The sequence below is a fragment of the Populus euphratica genome, unplaced genomic scaffold (assembly GCF_000495115.2).
Source record: "Populus euphratica unplaced genomic scaffold, PopEup_1.0 scaffold452.1, whole genome shotgun sequence".
In the NCBI taxonomy this organism is placed as follows: domain Eukaryota; kingdom Viridiplantae; phylum Streptophyta; class Magnoliopsida; order Malpighiales; family Salicaceae; genus Populus; species Populus euphratica.
In genome coordinates this window covers 129,869-152,169 of record NW_011500333.1, presented here as the reverse complement: position 1 = coordinate 152,169, position 22,301 = coordinate 129,869, and the positions used below count along the sequence as shown (strand labels likewise).

At 35.2% G+C, this 22,301-nt stretch overlaps 3 protein-coding genes across 6 annotated transcripts in view; 1 reads left to right on the top strand and 2 right to left on the bottom strand.

Annotated features, from left to right (window-relative positions):
* GC2 (golgin Putative 2) overlaps positions 1-2,104 on the top strand; it is a 7,379-nt gene extending 5,275 nt beyond the window's left edge. Inside the window, exons 8-10 of the mRNA XM_011010047.1 lie at positions 532-657; positions 1,450-1,497; positions 1,589-2,104. Of these exons, the coding sequence (XP_011008349.1) occupies positions 532-657; positions 1,450-1,497; positions 1,589-1,936 (522 nt within the window). The 3' untranslated portion in view covers positions 1,937-2,104. The remainder of the gene's footprint in view (positions 1-531; positions 658-1,449; positions 1,498-1,588) is intronic.
* Positions 2,105-2,925: 821 nt separating this feature from the next.
* On the bottom strand, positions 2,926-6,820 carry LOC105113747 (uncharacterized). Of its 2 annotated transcripts, none has more exons than XM_011010045.1 (10): positions 6,629-6,820; positions 6,463-6,532; positions 6,241-6,308; positions 5,597-5,658; positions 5,275-5,356; positions 4,919-5,152; positions 4,252-4,380; positions 4,106-4,167; positions 3,907-4,023; positions 2,926-3,105 (listed from the first exon to the last, which is right to left on the bottom strand). In XM_011010045.1, the coding sequence occupies exons 1-10, from the start codon at positions 6,677-6,679 to the stop codon at positions 3,057-3,059; spliced, it is 924 nt and encodes a 307-aa protein (XP_011008347.1). In that variant the 5' UTR covers positions 6,680-6,820; the 3' UTR covers positions 2,926-3,056. The 2 variants fall into 2 exon arrangements, with proteins under 2 accessions (XP_011008347.1, XP_011008348.1); XM_011010046.1 differs by having other exon boundaries at positions 2,926-3,099; positions 6,629-6,819.
* A 3,793-nt stretch (positions 6,821-10,613) lies between these two features.
* Positions 10,614-21,627, bottom strand: LOC105113746 (serine/threonine-protein kinase EDR1). Of its 3 annotated transcripts, none has more exons than XM_011010041.1 (13): positions 20,441-21,626; positions 18,719-19,156; positions 17,208-17,311; positions 15,451-16,772; positions 15,297-15,337; positions 14,865-14,933; positions 13,707-13,807; positions 12,874-12,952; positions 12,673-12,771; positions 12,481-12,549; positions 11,698-11,747; positions 11,438-11,614; positions 10,614-11,029 (listed from the first exon to the last, which is right to left on the bottom strand). In XM_011010041.1, the coding sequence occupies exons 1-13, from the start codon at positions 20,921-20,923 to the stop codon at positions 10,870-10,872; spliced, it is 3,192 nt and encodes a 1,063-aa protein (XP_011008343.1). In that variant the 5' UTR covers positions 20,924-21,626; the 3' UTR covers positions 10,614-10,869. The 3 variants fall into 3 exon arrangements, with proteins under 3 accessions (XP_011008343.1, XP_011008344.1, XP_011008345.1); XM_011010042.1 differs by having other exon boundaries at positions 18,719-19,175; positions 20,441-20,529; XM_011010043.1 differs by lacking the exons at positions 10,614-11,029; positions 11,438-11,614; positions 11,698-11,747; ... (1 more) ...; positions 12,673-12,771; positions 12,874-12,952 and adding an exon at positions 13,028-13,428 and having other exon boundaries at positions 20,441-21,627.
* Positions 21,628-22,301: the final 674 nt, after the last annotated feature.

Here is a 22,301-nt window from a genome sequence, read left to right as displayed (position 1 = left end):
TTTTTTTTTTTTTTTTTGAAAAGCACTCCATGTTTTTTAAATTCCTGAAGCTTATCATATTGAAGTGCTAACTTTCAGTCTGTATTCCTGATTTGCATTTCGTTTGAAAATAATTTGCCCAGAACTTGTGTGTATGCAATTAAGAAATTTAAAAATTATTAGAGATTCATCAGTGCAAAGCTTAATTAAACATGGAAGATCCTGAGCTTGATGCTCTTGCATTCACTCTCATATTTGGTAACAAATGTCTAGCAGTAAAACCTCATTGTTAATTATTAAGGTCTCAATTTTGTATCCTAACCTCATTTTTCGATGCTGCAAGACAATTTTGATCTTTATCCATACAATCAGTTCCTGATAGCTAAGCTACAGAAATGATGCTCACAATTTACTTATATGGCTGTGGACTTTTTTGATATATTATATCTCATGCAATTTTTTGGATGATTTTCTGTGGTATGCTGGCCTGTCCAGCTGATACCTTCCCATGCCAGGTTACTTACCTGCATAAGTTTTACGTGTCTATTTCAGGCAAAGAAGCTAGAAGCAGATATTGAGATGACAAGAAAGGAGATGGAGGATCCGACAGAAGTAGAAATTGAGCTCAAGAGAAGGCTTGGTCAGTTAACTGACCATTTGATTCAGAAACAAGCCCAGGTTTGTCTTTCAAACTACTTTCAAGTCAATTGTAGTAACTGGGATCTGCAGTTTTTAGTCAATTGTAGTAAATGGGATGTGCAGATTTTCTCTTCTTTTGGTCTCCCAATTGAGTCATTTTATCCAAGGATTTCTAATATTGATGTTTTGAAATAAGAATTTTAGACTTTGATTCTTTCTCATACAGCCACCGAGCTTTATAATTTCATATGTAAAACCAAGGGACTTTTGTTATTCAGGGCATTCTTTCTTAGTCATGAACTCGTCAATTTCTATACGATCAATGTGAGCTGCCTAATAAAATAAGACTAGAGCTCTTCCAGACATTCTTATTTCATCTTATGATCTAATTAGACAGTCATTCTCTGAAACTACGAGTTGAATTCAAGAAAAAAGAGTTGATTGTGTGGGGATACTGTAGGAAGTATATGGCGGCATCATGTTCTGACTTCTGACAAATAGAACAACTATTCTGTTGTTTATATAGATTAGGCAGAATTTTTTGTAAATGATATACTGTTTGAAAGGACTACCGGTAGCCAATTCATTCATCTTCAACAAGTTCTTGGTTGAAACTTCCACAAGTAGCATTGACCCTGTAGCAATGTATTGGTAATTCTATTCAAAAGTCTTGAGTTAATAACTTCACTTCTTTCTGCCATGATTTATTGAGTTGTTTTGAGTCAAGAAGTGAAAGATAGCCTCATCCTTTTGAGCTGTCAAGTGTCAATTTGAACTATGCATTTTCGGTTCTGTGTGAAGACAAAATTTTGACATTGATTCTTCATCCAGGTTGAAGCGCTGTCCTCGGAGAAGGCAACCATAGCTTTCAGAATTGAGGTATGTTTTTACAACTTGGAGTGATTGGCAGTACCACCGGCAACAGAAAAAAAAAAATCTAATGGATTTTTGTGATTTCCTATACTTTCAGGCTGTTTCAAGGTTGCTAGAGGAAAATAAGTCGGTGATGAATTCAAGTAATTCGGAATCAGGAAAGTGGGCAATTTCTGACTCAAAGTTGAGGCCTATGTTTGAGGACAAAATCCGTGCTGGAAGGAAACACTTAGGATCATTGGTTCAGCAGCTAGACGCTATTTTCCTTGCTGGTGTTGTGTTTCTAAGGAGAAATCCAGCAGCAAAATTGTGGTGTCTGGTCTATCTTTTATGCCTTCACGTTTGGGTCATTTACATTCTTATGGCACCCTCCCAATCATCAAATGAGGGCAGATCTGGTGCTGTTTTTTCGCTGGAAAATCTCAACAATACTGCAGGGGTGTAATTGTTTGCGGTGTGTGTGTGTATATATATAAATATATATTATATTTTCCTCAGCTTTTTTGAGAGGTCTTGTATCACCCAGTGATAAAGCACTACCTTGCTAGGGTTGTAATGATTCATGTATAAACAAGAAAAGCAATAAATATATCAACGCAAATTCCTTCTTTTTTTTTCTTTTTTTTTATTTCTCTCTCTCTAGGAAAGAAACATGAAAACCCTCCGAAGTACTCTTGAAAAGGATAGTAAGTGTAATAGAAAATCCTCAGAAGTAACTCTTACGAAGGTTGATTTGCAGAGTTCCTGATTGCATGCAGCAAATGAAAGTGCTTATAGAAGAAATCTCACTGCAGCTGAAAACTAGGACTTGTAAAGAATTAATATTTTATAATAAATAAAGGGAATCTACATGAGAGAGAGCTTTTCTTTTGGAAATGGTTGTGGAAGGGCTCCCAATTTATAAACCAATGTATAGTTTACTAATTTAAAATTAAAACGAGACATGAATTATAGTATAGGTCGTGATGTGCCATGAAATATAATACTAATTATATAATTATACTATGATTTGATTGAATCCTTGTGGGCATTGACTTGCATCGCAAACTTCATAGGTTTAAAATTGTTACTAATCCATATATTTTATATATATATACAAATGTTTTGATCTTATTTTATTTTGCATTTTTCAGATATTTAAAGATCTCTTCAAGGGCGACACTCTCATTATCAAGTTATGAAATCCTTCGGTCACTACCTCAAATTGTCATGCACTGCTTCCTATCCTTTTCTTTTGGGTATAATTTCAATTGAACAACTGCGGTTAAATGACTGTTTCATCATTTTTAAAATATTTTTTTAGTTTTTTTAAATCTTAACTTATTAATATAAAAGATTAATTTGTTTGAAAAAATATTATTTTATTATATTAAAAAAAAACACTTTAAAACACAACAACATACAATAAAAAAGAGCAGTAGAGGTGGAGACATGTTTCAGGCAGCAGAAAGAAAATCAACCGACAGCTAGTAATAGAAAGAGCATGGCGTATATGTAGCTTAACAGCTATAACCATTCCTAGTACATTAAAGTTACCAAAACAGGGCAAATTCCCCGTTGAACTTCTAGCCAATCTTCGATCCATCGCTGCCTCCACCTTGTCTTGTTCTATTCCTTGCATATACGGAGATTGCTTTAGAAACAATGCAAATTTGAACGGAATAATGTCTACTAGCAAAATAAGTTTTAAGGTGGAATGGCATCAAAAACTTAAAACATTACAATATTATCAACCAAACAATGTCTACTTTCACTCAACAAGGCACTACACATCTAACAACGTGATTTTTCCTCTTTCAGGCAAAAGCACAAGTATTTTACAAGAGTTGAATAAACTTATTTTGTTAGCAAGCAGTGGATTTTTTAAGCAGAAGCAGATGAGTATATAGCTTACGACGGAGTGAGATAGATCACAATCAGATCAACAAAATAAATATTCCCGGTCGATCTCCAATATATATGCAGTGCAAGTCTAGTCATTGTTTTACCAGATCAAATCCACATGCAGAAATCTTAGTTCAGTTCTTCATTTGCTTCTAAACATCAACTATATTTGCTTAAAAAAAAAATCGACATGAAACGGAAATGGTTCCAAGGTAAGTAAAAGAAAGGAGGCAAAAGAAAAATGGAAGACAAGTCTTCAACCAACAGAATGAAATGAAGTAGCTGTCAGACAAAGACAACAATAATAGGCAACAGAGACAATGGTTGAAATGGAAGTACAAAGGAGCAAATTTTATCTCCCTGCAGTTTCACACGTTCAATTCTACATGCATTCCTATCATAACACGTTGGAATTACTTCTTGGAAAATGCACATTACAATTCATGAACAACCCATGAATAGAAAGGTGATTTGTTGATTACATGCCAGAACAGAAATAAAAACAAAAGAAAAATTTTATTGGTGTCTCACCATGTTGACCCCTCTTCTGGAAAATTACGACTGTAGAGAGGAAATTCAAAGAGGAAAACAGATTTGAACCATGAAGGTAAGCTCCTGTACACTGCTTGGGGCAGTGGAATTAGAGGGCTGAAACAGGAGTTCAGTCAGCTAGTTTATCCTCCAGATTAGTTGAAAACAAAAACTGGCACTAAGAGAGAACAAACATAACCTGGTTGTCCTTTTATACGCCCTGTATGCAGCCACGTTGCCAAATTTCTTGTCAGCAGATTTCTGCTCACATAGTTGTGGATAGTAAGCATTTTGAAATGTCAAAATGAAGTTTCAGCAATAACATTTGAGGCAGGAAGAGCAAACCTCAAGCAATGGTATGCCACTGACAAAAAGAAGCAACAATGTGAGAAAGATTGGCCCAAGGATCACCAGCCACTCAGCACCTTCCAGTACAGGTGCAGAAGCCACAAAAATACCCCACCAGAGGAGAATCTGAGAATGACATTCAATAAGGTTTAGCCTGTCATGGCAAAATAAGATTGAAGCAGATCAAGCAAATCTTTGGAGTATGTGGAACTTATGAGACATCCGTTCCAGGAAAAACTCAGCTGAAACAACTTCAGGTTACTTACTTCTCACAAAATTAAAGTTAATAATTCACGAGGTACAAATTTTTGCATGCCATGAGCACTAGTGAAGGCTCGTATTTGTGATATGTTTCTTGTTTATCCATATCAAACAACCAGCACATTTAATAAAGCCAATAGAGGTATTGACTGAAACCTATGAGGTTTAAGTTGAATATTTAATCACATTCAGGTACTTGCCAAGGTAGTGAAGTTGAATATGAAGGGCATGCACTGAAACAGTGAAGTTTGCACTAACAACCTGTAACCATTAGAACAAAGAGTATATTTTTCTAAAGTTGTCACAGGAGCAGCACCGCTTGATTTCAACAAGCATTAAAAAAGCATCACGCTGCTCTACTTTCTAAATTACCCAACATTGGTGAGAAAAATGCAGGACAAACCTCGCCAAAATAGTTTGGGTGACGAGATATATTCCATAATCCAACATCACACCATTTCCCTCTGTTTTCTGGAGCATTCTTGAATGTCAGTTTTTGTTGATCAGCTGTAGCTTCAACTGAAACACCAACAGACCACATAATCCAGCCAATTATGTCTGCAGCCTGAACGGAAGGATCCCTGTCAATTCCATTAACCACTGTTACAGGTAAACTCACAGTCCACACCCAGACAGCCTGCAGAGAATAATAAGAGGATAAACATGAATAATTCACCTCTCAAACATCAAACCATACCCGACAAGAATTGAGACATGAATATCATTAATTTAAAAAGAAGATGAAGAATCCTCAAAAACCTGAAATATCCAGAAAACAGCTAATTTCCCCAAGTTACTACGCATTTCATCAAAACGTCTATCCTCCCCCCACTGCAGAATCCTGTTCACAACAGTATACAAATACAGTCAATCAATTTCAATATACTATTATCCAGTATCTCATGAAGCTAGTAAAGGCAACCACGGAATGTCTGTGTGGCAACTTGATTAGGGATTTTAGTATCAAGCAAACCTCATCTCATCTCATGCAACTCAAAACTTCTGAACTGAAATAATAGTATGTCGTAGAATTGCTTATATAATTTAAAAGCACTTCCGTAGAATATCATGTCATTAGTACCTCAGTAATAGGAACACTCCCAGGCGAAGACCCCAAGATACTACAAGGAAACTCAAGACTACCTGAAATACAGAGCAGCAAGATCATGAATGTGGAAGGTTACATGCTAGAAAACACAGGGCAGGATCAGAGTAAATATTAAGTAGCAAGCAATTGAATTTACAGTAGTAATGCAAACAATATTTGCCCAGATGAAATTACAGAAGGAAAGAAAGCTAGAGGTTTACAAACAGGAATGTGGAATCCATGTAGCTAATCACTTCAAATCAATCAGCCTATCAAATTCCAGTATTATATCATACAAGAAGTGCTAAATAAAATAGGTGACTCTTTACACCTTACTAAACTCGCATCACTAGGAGTCTTGTTAAAGCAATTCTCAGCATACATGTCTGTACATGTGTGTAGTCAAAGGACAACAGGATTTATAGTGAAGTTGAAGGAAGAAGGATATAAATAATAAAATCCCATTGAACAAGATGCGGATAAAGGGTTATATAATGCTTTGCTAATCACATCATCAACTGAGTTTAGATTATCAAAGACTCCAGCCGAGTCTTAAGGCATAATAACAATTTCATCCGTCAAAGAGTGATACAACAGTCTTAAAATAATACTATAAGCTCAGGAGGAGAGACATTTACCTGTCTGAAATGCCATGTCCCTTTCAAAACCAGAGTCAACACAGCTAGTATAATAAAATTTGTGCTTCCTGATATAAGGAACCAGAATCAATTTCCACAAATATTACAAAAGTTGCCAACAAATTAAATCAACAAAGTTGATGGTATCAATTTATTCATCAATTCCTTCCAGCAAATTCTCAAGGAAAGTTGGGAAATTGAAGTCTAGAAAAGTAACAATACCGGCAAAGTCAGTGACTTTATCAAACTTCAGAAGGGCAGTGATAACAAAAAACAGCAGTTGGTATCCCACCTATAAAACAAAATAACAGCAATGTTAAAAAAAAAAAATTAAGGCCACCATTGAACAATGGAAGATAGATAGGGAGGGAGGGAGGGAGAAACATACAGTGACGATGGCAGTGAGTGCTAGAAACTGGGAGTCTAAAACGGTTCCCATTTTGAGGGGATTACGTTGTACTTCACTATAGTTTTGTTCGATCTATGAAGACTGGTTTTTTCAGTTTGTTGTGTTCATCTGTCAGCTTCTTTTATGCTTATGGGGGTGTCTCTTCTTTTATTTTCTCTTGCCATAAAAATGTGTGGATGATAAGAGAGAGGCATTATGGGGTTGGGATTTGAACACCGTTTTGTTTGACTTTTTTTTAGCATTCAAAGTTTTCAATTCATTCCATTTTCCTCTCTTTGGGCTTTGGCGATGGGAACATTTCAAGCTAACCACTTTTTAAATTTCCTTTTATTTCCAACTGCTTTATATATACTTTTTCCATGATAAGGTTATCCTTGAGTCATTTTCACTGAAATTAAGACAGACACCACTGTCATGTTAATCAATAAGTTTTATCATTGTTTCTAAGATTTACGTGATAGAATTTAAATTTCCTATAATCCCTAATAGTTTCCCAAAGGTTCTGATGAGACCCCCCTCGTGCCATGAGCCCATAACTAATGAAAATTAAAAGGAAATCCCAACTCTTTTCTTCCCTACTCTCATTTTTCAAATTGATTATGAACTATAAACTAAAAAAAGGGGGATTTTACAGTGTTTCTTCTCAAAAACATTATTTATTTAGATAGTGATTTGTTTCTCTCTTTTAAAAAAAAATTATTTTTTAATATTATATTATTTTTTATTGAGTTATTATATAATATTGAATTGTATATTTGATGAATTAACTTAGTTGGCTAGAGCTTTTTTAATTATATTTTAAAATTTTATTTTCTAGTATTGTATTGATTATGAATTAAATTTCATAATTTATTTTATTTATTTTCTATTATGTTATTTCAGCATCATGACCTAAGAATAATATTTAACAGATTAACCCGATTTAACTCAGGTCATTTTTTGTGTTATTTTTAATTATTTTTTTTAATTTAATCATTTAATATTGAATCTATTAGGAATTAAGTTTAATAATTTATTTTGATTTGCTTTCTATTGGGATATATTGATTTCGTGATCAAAATCACAAGTTTTACCATTTTAATCCTAATTAATCGAATTATTTTTTTTATTTTTTTCTAAGAGGCTATCCAGTTTCATAATTCAAGTCATTGATCCTTCAAAAAAAAAAAAGAGAGAAAGAACCGGAAGTTGGCACCTGCTTGCTTGCTTACCAAGCGATCTTGGCAAGCTCCTCCAATTCTATTATACTTTACTTATTATTATAAAAACAACTCACTATAAAAATAAAAGACAAAATTCTTGCTATTATTGGAATATTATGGTGTTGAGACTTAAACAGCCTGACATTTAAGACTCAACTCTTTTTTTTTCATTTTCATTTCAATTTGAGGAAGATTATCCAGTAGACAGAATTTAGTTGTGGTCCTTACCGCTACAAAAGAGCTTAATTGCGTGGGTATGAAGGCCCTTAGGTGAGCGTTAGCGTCTATGGGATGTACATCTATATATAGTTGAGGGGGGACAAGACAGCTTACGGTGAAGAGGGAAATACAATATCCCAACCCCAGTTTGCTTTCTATTGGATTGTTTTCATCTCATAACTTAAATCATGAATTTGGTAGATTAATTTAATTGATTAAATTTTTTTTAATTGATTTTTTTAAATTTTATCATTTAATATTATTTGATTGGTAATTAGACTTCATGATTTATTCATGTTTTTTTTTTTAGGTTATTTCGATCTCATAACCCAAGAATAATACTTAATTAGTTAACTCAAGTTGACTTGACTTATTTTTTATGTTATATTTTTAGTTAAAACATTTACAAATTTCATCGTTAAAAATTGGAATCAACAGAGATAATTTAAGAATTGAGTTTCATAATATTTTTTTATTTGCTCTCTTTGAGATTATATCAATCTTATGACTAAAGTCCGGATTCGTTAGATTAACACAAGTTACATCATATCATTTTTTTTATTTTCATTCTATAAAGTTGTATTAGTTTGATGACCTGAGTTATGGATTTGATAGATTGACTTGAGTTGTTTTTTATGTTTTTTTTAAATTAATTTTTTTTGTCCCTTAATATTGGACTAATTGGGGATTAAAATTCATAATTTGTTTCAATTTGTTTTCCATGAGGTTACCTTAGTCTTATAAATCGGGTCACGATTTTGATATGTTTAATTTAGGTTTTTTTTTAGATCCATTTTTAATTGATTTTTTGTTTTTTCAATTTCATCGTTTAATATTAAATTGATTGAGAATTAAGCTTTATAATTTATTTTGATTTGATTTATATGAAGTTATTATAGTTTCATAACCTAAGTCGAGAATTTAACATATTAATCCAAATGGATCGAAACCAATTTAATATGTTGTTATCATCTTATTAAAAAACAATATCATCTTAAAATTATTTTTAATCAAATTATATTTTTATAGATTATATAAATTGTTTTTTAACTAACAAAATCAATTGAGTTATATCAAGTTAACCCCCACCTTATTTTTATTTTTTCTCGTGAAAACAAAATCTTAACAAAATCTGAATATATTTTTGTCAGGAAAAATCTGATACAACCGACGGCATAGCACAAATGAAATATGTAATATCTTCAAAATCTCCAATCACACGTCTTTTGAATAAAAAATTTTGCGGGTTATCCGTACAAAATGCCAAAAGAAATGGACTCTTGGGAATCATCAAGGATTGTGCAAAGTGGTGGATACAATGAATATCCATCTACTTTTCCTTGTTTCGGACCCTTAATTCATCAAGGAGCAAAACCGAATTCTATTCCTCCATGCTTTGCCCAGATGAAGGGAGAAAACAATGCACAAACATGAGACAATGAATAGCTAAGTTACTGTCTTCCCCTTCTTTGCTCTCCTCATCATTATTTCCATTATCTTCAAACACTAAATCATTCTTCTCGTCATCAGAGATTCATTTCGAGAACCTATAACTTGAGGGAGTTTAACTCCATTATCAGAGGAACAATGTTTCGGAGATTCACAGAACTACCATGTATCAAGGTGAAGAAATTTGAGAGGACTAAACCTCCATCCTTGTTTCACTAGCATGACCAAACCCATCCCATGCGCCATCTTTTTTTTCACAACGAGACTGCCAATTTCTCCAACGCCTCCTCTGACTGGAAACCTCTTGAATTTTACAATCACTCTACTTACTTCCTTGCATAAAATATGCATCAGGAAGCTTGATAGATAAGTGCAGCAGAAGCTACGGACTTGAACGGTATGGCTTTGGCAGCAGGGACATTACAGAATGAGGTGTTTGGGAGGGCCAAGATGTAACATTTTCATTTAGGTTGGGGTGGCTATCACATTTTCAGAATGTGATTTATTTGAGAAGTTTCAAAGAATAAGGGGAATTTTGAATTTTTTGTAAACTTGGGGGAGGCGACAAGGCCACCCCCATTCGTCCCTGTTTCACAGCACCAGAGAAAAGCTTTGCACCCTTTGCCTCCGCACATATCTGCCTTTTTGGACCTGTGGAAAAGCCAAGTTAGTCCCAAATAAGCATTGAGAGCTTAGACCTAATGTGTTTAATCTCCATCATACAAAACTTGGCCATTCTTACACAAGTTCAAGGCTTTTTACTGAAGAAATTGACTTGTGAAAGTTGAACTGCTGGCCACTAAGATCTTTCTCACTGCAAGGGATTTAGGGTCCAAAATACGCAACTCAGAACAATTGTACGTTGCCCAACGAGTCACCTAAATGATTGACTGCCAAAATGTTGGCGACAAGTTTTTTTCCCCTGGGATCATTGCGCTTGCTGTCTTGTCTTTATGGCAGCACAAAGCTCACGTCATTTTTTATCTTGCCTCGGCTTCCATGGCCCAAAAAATGGTTTCCAGCTACTGACTTGCTTCTCCAGTTCGTGAAATTTCTGGGATGCAATGTATCGGCTGGGAAATGAAAAGAAACAATTGAAGAACAAAACATTGATTACAACAATTTTCAAATTAATTTTTACAAACAAATATACAACCTTGAGAATGGCTGAACAAGAATATAAAACAAGAAAGTTAAAAACAAAGAAAAAGAATCAGAGTCATCTCAAATCAAAGTATATGTCTGGTCTTCGACCAGTCTCTCTCATTCTTGTCCCACAAAGTCTGCGACTTGCCTCCATTTTTGGCAATCCAATGAGTTAATGTTCAGTTTGGTCTCTAACTTGCTCTGCTAGCCTGCCTGGTCTTCAGCTTCTTGCGACAGCTGAACCTTCTCACGCCCACTTCTCAATGATGCATTTGGTCTGGGCACTTGTGGACCAGTTATAGGCTTCTGCAATGGCTTCAGCGCAGCCATGATTTCTGCAAATGTTGGCCTTAATTTTGGATCTCTGTGGTTTTAAGAAATGTCAATTTTACATCGATTAAGTAAATAAATAAATAAAGAACATATCCAAGTAAAACTATATGCCATGTCTTTAGCAGAAGCTGCTGCTTTTGACACAAAAGCATCCAGACCCAATACAAGATATTTTCTCAAGATTTTGTTTTGAAGTTCAAATATGAAAATGAAAGAAAAGGGGCCTTGAAGTTCGTTACAGTATGTTCAGTGGAACTACCAGTTTTCATTGGGATAAGTATGGCTTCCATAAGTAGAAACTCTTTATACTCTAGTTTAACTCAACCAAAAAATATAAACCAAAGCATGTTTGCAGACAGTGGTATTAAACTGAAAAAAGAAGAAATCAGGTGTATGCAGAGCAGTGAGGATAAAAGGACCCAAATAAATAAACACTCACGTCTTCCAGCAGTTCCTAATAATATCTGCAATTGCAGGATCCATATCATTTGGAATGTCGAGACGGCGATGTTGAAATCCAACTGCACCAACAACTTGCATAGGGTTCATTCCACCCCATGGTTGTTGCAATGTAGAAAGCTCCCATAATATAACCCCGAAGCTATAAACATCACACCTGCATTTTGATTCTTACTTTAATATAAGCATATAATGAAAAGTTCATAAACACTAAAACAAATTTTAGAAATATTTGCATACTTTTCGTCTGAAGGTTCATTTCTTAGCACTTCTGGGGCCATCCACTCAGCCTGAAAAGTCATGTAAGAGGAAATTAAATTTTTATGAGTGACAGTTTTAATAGCAGAAAACCAACAGGGTATTATTCAAGGAAATGAGGAACCAGATTGCAATAAAAAATTTTAATACATGTAAATGGCAAAGCAGAAGTGCTTTTTGGTGTCAATACGTAACACACAATGTTCTACTCAAAGGTACCAAGTGCTACATGGTTCATTTAGAATATGCCTAACATTATGACTCATGAATTTCACTCATGACTTATTTCAGAATTTGGTCTATTAATATGTTTTTCTTTCATAAATTAAGCTCAGAATAGCTAATGAAGAGTATCCAACTCCATTTCAATCTCAAATTATCTGAAGGTTCTTCTCGATATCCCTTTCTCACCAATGCTTTGAATTTGTTTCTCTTTATTCATCTCTTCCTCTTTCATCAATTCAAATTGCACTAAACCCAAAAACTACTAGTCCAGATCTTATTCAACTAATAAAAAATATTAGTGGTTGTTAGATTTGAAGATAATTATTCCTAACACATTTTAATATGCAGGTACAAATCCTTCAATATAATAAAAATCACTGATAGTGAACAATCTCATATAATCATTATAATGTTACTTTTAAAATATAAATCCATATGATGCATGGGCAAAATGCTATTACTTGCTTATATATACACATACATAAATACATAATACATAGCTAAAACATAAAAAGGTACAGCTTATCAGGCACAGCTTACCGTTCCTGCAGTTGATCTTGAAGAGAGAAATGTGCTGTGCTTCATCCTCGATAACCCAAAATCACATACCTAAATAAGTAAATGAAAAGGAAAAGGACTTTCAAAGTCATGCTGGGTAAAACTTGGGAAATAATAAACACATGGAATATATTTCAAATGTTCTTTCAAAGATGTTGGTGAAAATATAGACACCTTAACTACCCAATTTTTATCAACCAGAAGATTGGGGGACTTCAAATCTCGGTGTACTATCATTGGGGTGCAGTTGTGCAAATAATTCATTCCCCGAGCCTGAAAATTTTCAATTATGAGAACCTCCAATGAACTCAGCACAATAAATAAAATTTATACTATTTGATATTTGAATATAGGTCAAAATTAAAAAAATCATACAGCATCAAGGGCCATCCTCAAACGCCTCCGCTCATCCAATTGATTGTTAGGCCGGTGAAGTAATCTATACAAGCTACCTCTGCAAAATATTAGCATGCTTCAATACACCCCAACTAACATGAATATTTGGTATAGAAAACCTACAACTCTCAACTCAAAGGCAAGGAAACTGCAACTCTTGTTGAAATCTTGTCAATAAACTAGAATACAGCTTACAGGAAAAAGAATACAGTGAGTTTGACTAGGAAAAAAAAAACACCAGAAGCATGAATGTTCCAGTGACAAATAAACAAGCCTGCTGACAAGATACAACATATGGGCTTTAAACTATCCGACCCTATACAAATTCTTCTGATGAAGCCATTTCAGTGGTTTTAAAAGCATTCAGTGTAAGCATCTGCTTTTCAACTTGCTACAATCTCATTTGTCATCAGAACTTGAACGTTTTCTAAAGGAACAATGAACTACATAAGTACTTGAGCATCATACAAATTGCATTTTAAACCCAAACTTATCAGAACAGGTCAAGAAGTCCTTAGAAGTGCTATTTGTTTCCTGCATCACACGCCTGAATAAATCACATGTCTTTTCAAAAGTATTATACAGCATACATGGGCTCTTGGGTGGGAGAGTTTGGACAGTCCTAACATTTATCATGCTTACATGAAAATGTTTGCTCTCAATACTCAAACCCGTACCTTATGATTTCAAGTCAAAGAATGTTATCATTGGACCAAGTAATGGTCCATTCAGTAAATATTCCAATATTTACTTGCAGATGATATTATTTGAGATAAAATTATCAACATGGAAGTTATAAAGCACCAACATACCTAGGAAGAAACTCTGTAACAATTGAAAGATTTGGGGCACGAGTTACTGCTCCCATGAAGAGAACCACATTGGGATGCCTGACTCTCTTCATGATTCGAACCTAGCAATTCAAACCACAAACAGATTTGCTAAATTCAACTCTGGCAATGCAAGTTTTAAGGAAATCCTATAAGAAAACATTTTGCTAACATGTATAGACAGAATGGTCATTTGCAAAATATGACACAGCTACACCTTAAAATTTAAAAACAGTTCACTGAGAATTCTATGCAGAAAGGTACACTTCAATGATGCAAACCAAAAGTATTTCACCCTAAAATTTAAAATGTCAAACATGTTCTTAATTTGCAAAGACATTTGTATAATTGCACAAATGAAATTTGAAGCAGCTAACATTAGCGTCAAATTTACATATATGAAAGACCAATGCCCAGTAATCATGTCATCTACTTAAACCGAGATATATTTTATGCAATGAGTACAGTTTCCAGAATATGATAGCACACCAAACAGAGCACTGAAATCCTTCATTGACATTTTTCACAGGTTTAGCTGTATGCAGGTAAAGGTGTACCAAAGATCTCAGACTAGAAGGTTAACAATTGGTACAAACCATTTGTTGCCAAGTATTGGAGAGCCAAAAGAAAAATCTTCAAATTTTAATAGAGTACTCTATGAAAATTTTGGTTACATATCATGATTTGCAAAGTCAATTCAGCATCTAGGAGATTATCCAATAAAGTGCAAATTTTCGGTTAATATGTGCTTATTATACCTATAGCATCAACTTAACAAAGTGTCCCAATTACCATTAAATTTCTGGAAGATGTGCTTAATACTAGCATAGTTATTTTGTCAGCCTGTCTTTGTTTCTTCAGATCAGCTAGAGAATATGAAAATAACAATATGATCAATTGAAAGGACTGCTGACCTAAATCATATATAGTATGAGATACCTGGGATGCTGCATTATATCATGCAATAATGAGACTTAAAGTGCGTGCTCACCTAGATATTTACTAGTAATATAAATATTACCACAAGGTTAAGACATCTTCAACTGCAAGCATTATAAAAATATTCAACTATGCTTTGCTTTCAATGATATGAAATGAATGAATTACTAACACAACAGCAAGAATGGAATGGGCTTATACCTCACTTCTGAATTCTGCAAGAGATTCACCCGTAATATCTTGGTCTAGGAACCTCTTCACAGCAACTTCCTATGAAATACAAGAGTCAAAACAAAGTCAATATATTTTCATAAGTACGCATTGGGATAGAGTATTTATTATCGTCAGCAGATATTCTGTTTAGTAGAACTAGATTTATCTATCAGAAACTGATAGGCACAATCACAAAATCCCAACTGTCAAACTTCACTGCAACCTTTCCCTTCCCCAAAATTGATCAGAATCTTGTAAGAATCTTCAAATTCAACTAACTCATTCTGGCATTATTCATTTTGTATACCATTCCAAAAAAAATGAATGATAAAGAAGCCATTTATTGTCTTTCTGGCACATGCATGCAACATAGAGATAGCAAACAGGCTTAGCTTTAGAGGTCAACAGGAAAATACTCACTGTTCCATGCCAGTCTCCACGATATACCTCTCCATATGATCCTGCAACACAAAGCATCCAAAGCAATCAGAGGAAACCTAACTGGGAGTACAGTTATCGAGATTGACAGTAGATATGAAGTCATAAAAATAACAGCAAGAGCAAGTGGCAGTACCAAGTCCAATACGTTCACCCAAGGAAATTTCATCCCATTGTATCTCACACTCTGCAACATCATCCATTGCAGCATCAGACTTTGAGCTATCATTTCCAACTGATCTGTCAGATATTCTCTCACCTTCTGAATTGGCACCTAAAGCATCACATTCTCGGCCACCACTGCCATGGCCTTCACTGCTGCGTCCTCCACTACCCTTGTCCCCACTACCTCGTGGCTCATAACCAGCACTATCTGCATCTCCATCACTCCGTGGACCCTGCTCATGTTGCTTGTTGACAGCTGCTGTGGTTGCCACCACTGCTGCAGCTGTGGCAGTGGCAGCAGCTGCAACTGGTAGTTCAAGGTTTGAGTCAGTACCTGACTTTGCTGCAGCAACAACCATAGAAGATGCAACAACAGCTGCAGCGGCAGCAGCTGCAGCAGCTACAGGAACTTTTTTTACATATTTCACAGGAGTAACTTCAGACTGCAATGGTATGGGTAGTCCAGTAATCTCCCTTGTATCAAAAGGATGGTTGACCCCTGAACCCTCCACAGGTTTAGATTGATCAGGTGGATTACCAGGTGAACTGGCTTTATATGGCAGCCTATGAGGGGGCAGAGGAGGCAAAAATCGAGCAGGAACAAGATCATCTTGATCCTTCACACTTCGGATTTCAGTCCTCTGTTTGTGATCAACCTTATCTACTGTTGGGGACTTGGTCTCAGCAGTAGACAAATCCAACTGCTCAGCATAGATTTCAGTAAACAGGTTTGGGGGGGCAATAACACCACTTTCAAGCAACACATCGTGAAGTTTCTGGGCTAACTGTGGATTCTCTTTTGCAGCATCAATCATATATTGTGAAACATCTTTTACTTTCATTCTACGGGCAGCAGGAGAACTAACACCTTCAGTCCAAGAAGGAGAGCGAGCATGTGCATAAGGGTAAATAGGTCTGCCAGGAAGCTCCCGCACTGGCACCTTCTCAGCATTGGAAGTTTTTTCAAAATCATCTGAAGACATCATAGATTCTTCTCCACTTTTACTTGGCCTAGTTAAACTTGCCCCCTCATGAGATTCACTTCTTCCATCAGATTGGTTCCCTACAGCAGCAATATTTCTCAATCTGGATTGCTTTTCCAATGTCCCAAGTTCTGAATGTTCTTCAAATGAACTTGTGTGTCCACTACTAGAAGAAGCTATACGATAAGAGTCAATGTCTCTAGAAAAAGGACTGGAAGAAAAGAATGAATCATCATATTCTATATGTGATCCAGCTGCATCAGAAGGAATAAGGGTGCCAGGATCTGCTGTTAGATCAACAATGTATTCCCTGAAATTCACAACATCTATCACCTTAATAAACACTTTTATTAAGCATTTCAATCGTTTCCAATGAAATATTACAAATTTTAGAGGCAATTTACCATTTTGCAATCAATATAATTTACAATCAATGGTAACAGCTACAGAAATGCAAAAACCTCATAAGAAAACTAATGCAAAATCATGTGTGCCACCAGCGGAAGTTTTCTTGTACAAGAATCTCATATAAGCTAGTTTGCAGAGCTAAAACCTAAAACCTTCATCTGCATTTAAGAATCCATTGACTAGATGCATCAGAGATAGCACCTCACATTTGCATACCAAATCATGTTCTGTTCTACTCCACAGAAAAGAGTGAGCTAAACCCTAAACAATCCAGCAGAATTTCATTAAGAAACTTCACCACTGGAAGGAATAAATAAACTACTGTAATTGTAATTACCTTCCATCATCGAGCTTTACAAAGTTCATAGCTACATCATCAGAACCAGTGTACAGATGCCCTTTTACCAACCGGCATGGTATGCCAACACTATCAGCCAAAACCTACATAATCATTGAAACCAAAAGGTAGAGAAGAGAGGCAAAAGAATTTCGATGAAATATGGCAAACTTAAAGCTCATAAATATGAAGAACAGCAACTGGTCAAACCTACATATCATTGAAACCAAAAGGTAGAGAAGAGAGGCAATTAGTAAGAAACCAAGACTTCCCAAACAGTACCATCAATCTCATGAAAAGAATTTTGATGAAATATGGCAAACTTAAAGCTCATAAATATGAAGAACAGTAACTGGTCAGAAGACTATATCAGTAATATGTATATGAATTTTCAAACACTAACATGTGGAGGATATATGAAATAAATATTCATAAGCATGCTTTTCAGCATATAACAAAACATGAAAGGGAATCTTGATCAGTGTAAATTTTTTCTGCTCTGGCATAGAATATGACCACTGTATTACACTCTGTATATATGCTTCCTAAGGAAAAGAATCTTGATCAGCATAAATTTTCTCTGCTCTCTGGCATAGAATATGAAAGCGCTGTATTACACCCTGTATATGCTTCCTAAGGAAAAAGATGTGCTTACAGCTTCAGCAAGACAAACCATACAAAACCTCAGAGGGTTTCAGTAGTGTCAATGCCTTTCACAGGATACAGCTTTGCTTCTGCAATGCAAGACACCAATTTCCATACGCTAAGTTTCAGAAGGTTCAAACCAAGATTTCTATAAACAAATTTGAATTTCTGTTGCTTCATTAAAGATGAGAATATAATTAACTGGCTCGCTGGTGCCAAGGACAATCACTGGAGATCACAAATCCGAAACTGTGGTCATCAGCTGCTCTAAGAAAAGGTGAAACCACCTTATCTCAGGATGAGTATTTCCTTTTAGTATGAATATTTATGTATTAGTAAATACACCAATAATAATACCAGTGTTTGCAAAGGTTAGAGACTAAGTTTAAGAAATAAAGGTGCTTGGTAGGCCACTTCCTAAAGAACCTGACAGAGATTGTTTATCAAATTTTATTATTGGATAGACAGGATATGCAGAGGCCAAACTGAGTAAATGAGGAGCATTGCTGATATTTGGATTTCAAAAAATCAAGGACCTGTTCAGTTCATTTGAGGAGGATGGTTTTGAACCTGTCTTATCTATAGATCTATAAAGCATGTGCAAGATTGATTTCAACAAATCCATCATGACTATTGAAAAAATTTCTCCCACAGCAGAGACCCATTGTTGGATGCTTGAAGAATGTTGCATAGTAAGAAAGTGTGCTCAATGTGAGCAGGTAACATGCAAGCATAAACTTTGTCAAATTGTCCAAAACAATTTTGAAATATGTCAGCACAAGTAAACCATTTACCTAAAAGTTGTAGTAGCACCCTAGACCAAGTGTATCAAGCACTAAGATAAAAAAAAATGAAAACTAAATTACCTTGAACATTAATGCACGATGACGAGGCAAGCCGATTGTAAGAGAACCAAGTGGCAAAACCATGCTACCAAGGGTTGCTTTCAAACTATAGCTAAGACTGCGCCATGCTCTTGACAAATTGCTGGGATCCCCAACTGATCCACCCATGTAATCAGAAACTAAAAGAGCAAGCCTTCCCACCAAAGCACTGCCAATGAAAATTTGACATTCTGACCTTGACTTGACAGTCATCTCCAGTGCCTTCTGTTCAAGTTTCAACAAATTAGCATCAGCAGCCCTATTGACCAGCACTGCTTCCCAGGTGACACCATCTGAGACCGGTGTTCCTTGCAAATCAACGAGAGGAGGCATTCTGTCTGTTGTGGACTCGGTCATGATTCCATATAGGTCATAAAAACCATCCAAGACCTTGTCATCATAGCTAAGAGCATTGTAATTCTGTGAAGCATGCATAAATCTACGATATGAGATTGGTTAGAAAGGAATAAACATGTGATAAATTGAGTTCGAGAAAAGATTGTCAACTGAAGGAATAAATCTAATGTATATCATATTAACTTCCTATTAGTCTACAAATATCTTCAATGCATAGAAAAATGAGATATAATCCAAAGCCAGAGACTGCAGACCAGGTTTAAAAAGAAGATAACAGGAGTCATAACAAAAGAGAAACATTGACCTCTGCTATGTTTTCCACATGTATAAAAAGTAACAAATGGAAAGCACTGACATCTTCCTGGTTGATTTTCCGGTGACAATAGGCCATTAGCATGCACTAATTCATACATTTATATATATATTCCCTCCATCACTACAATATTCAAGACTGCTTTTTAATTTCTAGAACAAAACCATCAACGATCTCCTTGACAATGAGCATTCCAATAAGATCAAATAAGCATGATTTCAAGTCATTGATCTCATTAAAACACAGGAGTTGAAGGAACCAACTTCACACACTAATAAACATCCAGTCATAGATGTGGAAAGAGGAAACTAAAAAGTTGTCAAGAACACTCCTGTCTTTACTACCACAACTTCACTTATAATACTAAAATTGAGAACGATGTAGCTTTCCATTTCCTCCCCTTTTTCTCTTCCAACCAGCATTTTTGTAATCTCCACTAACTTGATGAAAGTTAAAAGGCCCCTACTAATTTTCTCCTTTCCTTTTCTTCTTTCATATGTACATGATGTTTCAGATTTTCTAAATTGTGAAGGTCATGATTTGTCCACTATTTCTGATTTCGAACTGGTTAGAGTTAATAACACAGAGGAGCATTATTGTGAACCTTCAACAATATTATTTACGGTGCCATAATGATACTATAGATTGATAGTTTCAGGTGTTTCTTTATTTACAGGTGCTAGAAAGCATGAAGAGTGACATAGGATTTCTAATAATGGCACCCTCATCAGCCATTTTTCTCTCCTTCTCTTGTTTCCGCAGTTCCATTATCATTATGTCGGAGACAATCTAATTCATGGAAGCAATTTTATAAATTTATTGGCAATCTAAAAATTGTCAGGAGAACAATCTAATGAACAAGTTCCATTCATATACATTTTCCTCAAACCATTGTATTGTATCATAGAGGAGTTGACTTAACAAGTAGCTGTTAAGCAAAAAAATTTCCTCATAACTTTCTACTGTATCTAGACTATGAAAAAGGATACTTTGAATAGATTAGACAGGGGAAATGAAGAGACAGACAAACTTACCCAATACCGATAAGCAATGACTTCAGCGGGAGTATTCTCGGGTGCACAAGAGCCCAAGCTTATTTGCTTAACAGCCTCAATCTGAACTGCCTCGGGATCCTCACTTGCACTCAACTCCAAAGCCAGCTGTATCTGATACTCCTCTTCAATATCAGGATCCCTGGAGGTGGTAGACCCTGAATCACGCCTTGCAGCTTCTGAAACAACATCAAAACCACTACTACTAATTGACTCCGGTTGCTCCACCTTCTCTCCTCTAGTCACATTTGAAGATGATGGTGGACTAGGACTTTTTCTATTAGCAACTGAACTTAACCAATTTGAAAGGCCAGAAAAGGGTTTATTCTCTTGTGACCTAGAATGCAAAGACTTATTATCAGGGGATGATCCATTAGTGGACTTATGGCCTCTTGATGAATTTGACCCCTCTGCATCCTCTGATTGATTAGGCATGATATGAAGCTTCTTGAGAAAGTTCTTCATATTCTTTGACTAAGTTGTTCAGTGCAAAAGAAATAAAAATCTGGCCATAAACCTCTCCATTGTCTTGGACCAAGCATGAAATCTCAATCACAAAAAGTCTAAAATACAACCAATAGAAACACAAATTAAGTTCAAACCAATCCAAAACAAGGATATTGCCTCAAAGCCCGCAACATTAACTGACCCTAAATCAACCCATCAATCCAATAAGCAGAATAACCATTTCAAGCAATACCCAGTTCATCTTTTCAAAAATCAAGAATGCCCAGATGCTTCAATTGAATGAAAATAGATTCCCTTCGAGGGAACAGCAACACCCTTGCCTACTTGCATGCATTACACTAACAAAGACTATCCCACTAAACAGAATTGATCTTTGTAGCCTCCAACAAAAATAAACCAATACCAAGACAGTATGGAATGGATCTTTCTTTGGATATAGGGAAGATGGTACATAGAAAAGAGAGAAGAAAGGGTCTTAAGGAGGGTTAAGTTTGGAAACAAGAAAAGGTACGAGATACAGCAGAGAGACAGCAAAGCCAAAGAGCAACAAGTGGGAGAGTAGGACTCGAGAAACAAGAAAGAATGACCCACTAGGAGTTTTTGAGGCACAAGGATTTCAAGGTCCCATAAAAAAGATTAATTTAGTGGCAAACAGAAACAATCTCAACTCGCTCACTCCCCCGCTCTCTCTCAAAAAAAAAAAAAAAAAACGCTCCTAGCTGTGTCTCTCTCTCTCTTCACAAGGTCCAAAAACTGATGTCTCTTTCCTGGTCCCTCTCTCTAGATGGGATTGAACTCTCAAACTCCTCCCTCCCTATGGATGGGTATCATGGTGGGCAGTAGTTGGAAATTTGTGAGGCATGGAATAATATTCAATTTGCAAGTTGATGAGATTTTACTTAGAAACTGGTACTATTTCTTCAACTTTTCTTTTTTTTTCAAATGTTTGACTTGTCATTTTGTGCTACAGGCATCCTTTTCCATTACCTTTTGGAATTCGGACAATTGTTTTTAAACCGAATTGGTAAGGTGAAGAAAGGTGTTTTAAAAAAATATATTAAAATAATTTTTTAAATTTTTTATTTTTAATATCATTATATTAAAATTATTAAAAAAATTAATTTGATATTTTTATAGTAAAACATATATTTAAAATGCACTTCAAAAAATTATTACACTTTCAAATACTCATTAATCATAAGCCGTTTTAGGTTTTTATTGATTAATGTTTTAAAATTGAAAATTAAAAAAAAAAGCTAAAATTGTAGAGATAAAAACGAAAATATAAAAATAAATATATTAATGAAATAGTTTTGAGTGAATTTAATTTTTTTTAAATAAAAATAAAATAAAAATAAAAATAAAAATAAAAAAA

Bases quoted from the DNA above. Each gene is read 5' to 3' on its own strand.
- LOC105113747 (XM_011010045.1), bottom strand. From the start codon at position 6,679: ATGGGAACCGTTTTAGACTCCCAGTTTCTAGCACTCACTGCCATCGTC. The intron at 5,357-5,596 runs GTACTAATGACA...TGTTGTGAACAG, and splicing joins GGAGTGTTCCTATTACTGAG to GATTCTGCAGTGGGGGGAGG. The intron at 3,106-3,906 runs GTGAGACACCAA...CGTATATGCAAG, and splicing joins CCAGAAGAGGGGTCAACATG to GAATAGAACAAGACAAGGTG.
- LOC105113746 (XM_011010041.1), bottom strand. From the start codon at position 20,923: ATGAAGAACTTTCTCAAGAAGCTTCATATCATGCCTAATCAATCAGAG. The intron at 17,312-18,718 runs GTAATTTAGTTT...ATGATTATGTAG, and splicing joins ATCGTGCATTAATGTTCAAG to GTTTTGGCTGATAGTGTTGG. The intron at 16,773-17,207 runs GTAATTACAATT...TGTGAATTTCAG, and splicing joins GTAAAGCTCGATGATGGAAG to GGAATACATTGTTGATCTAA.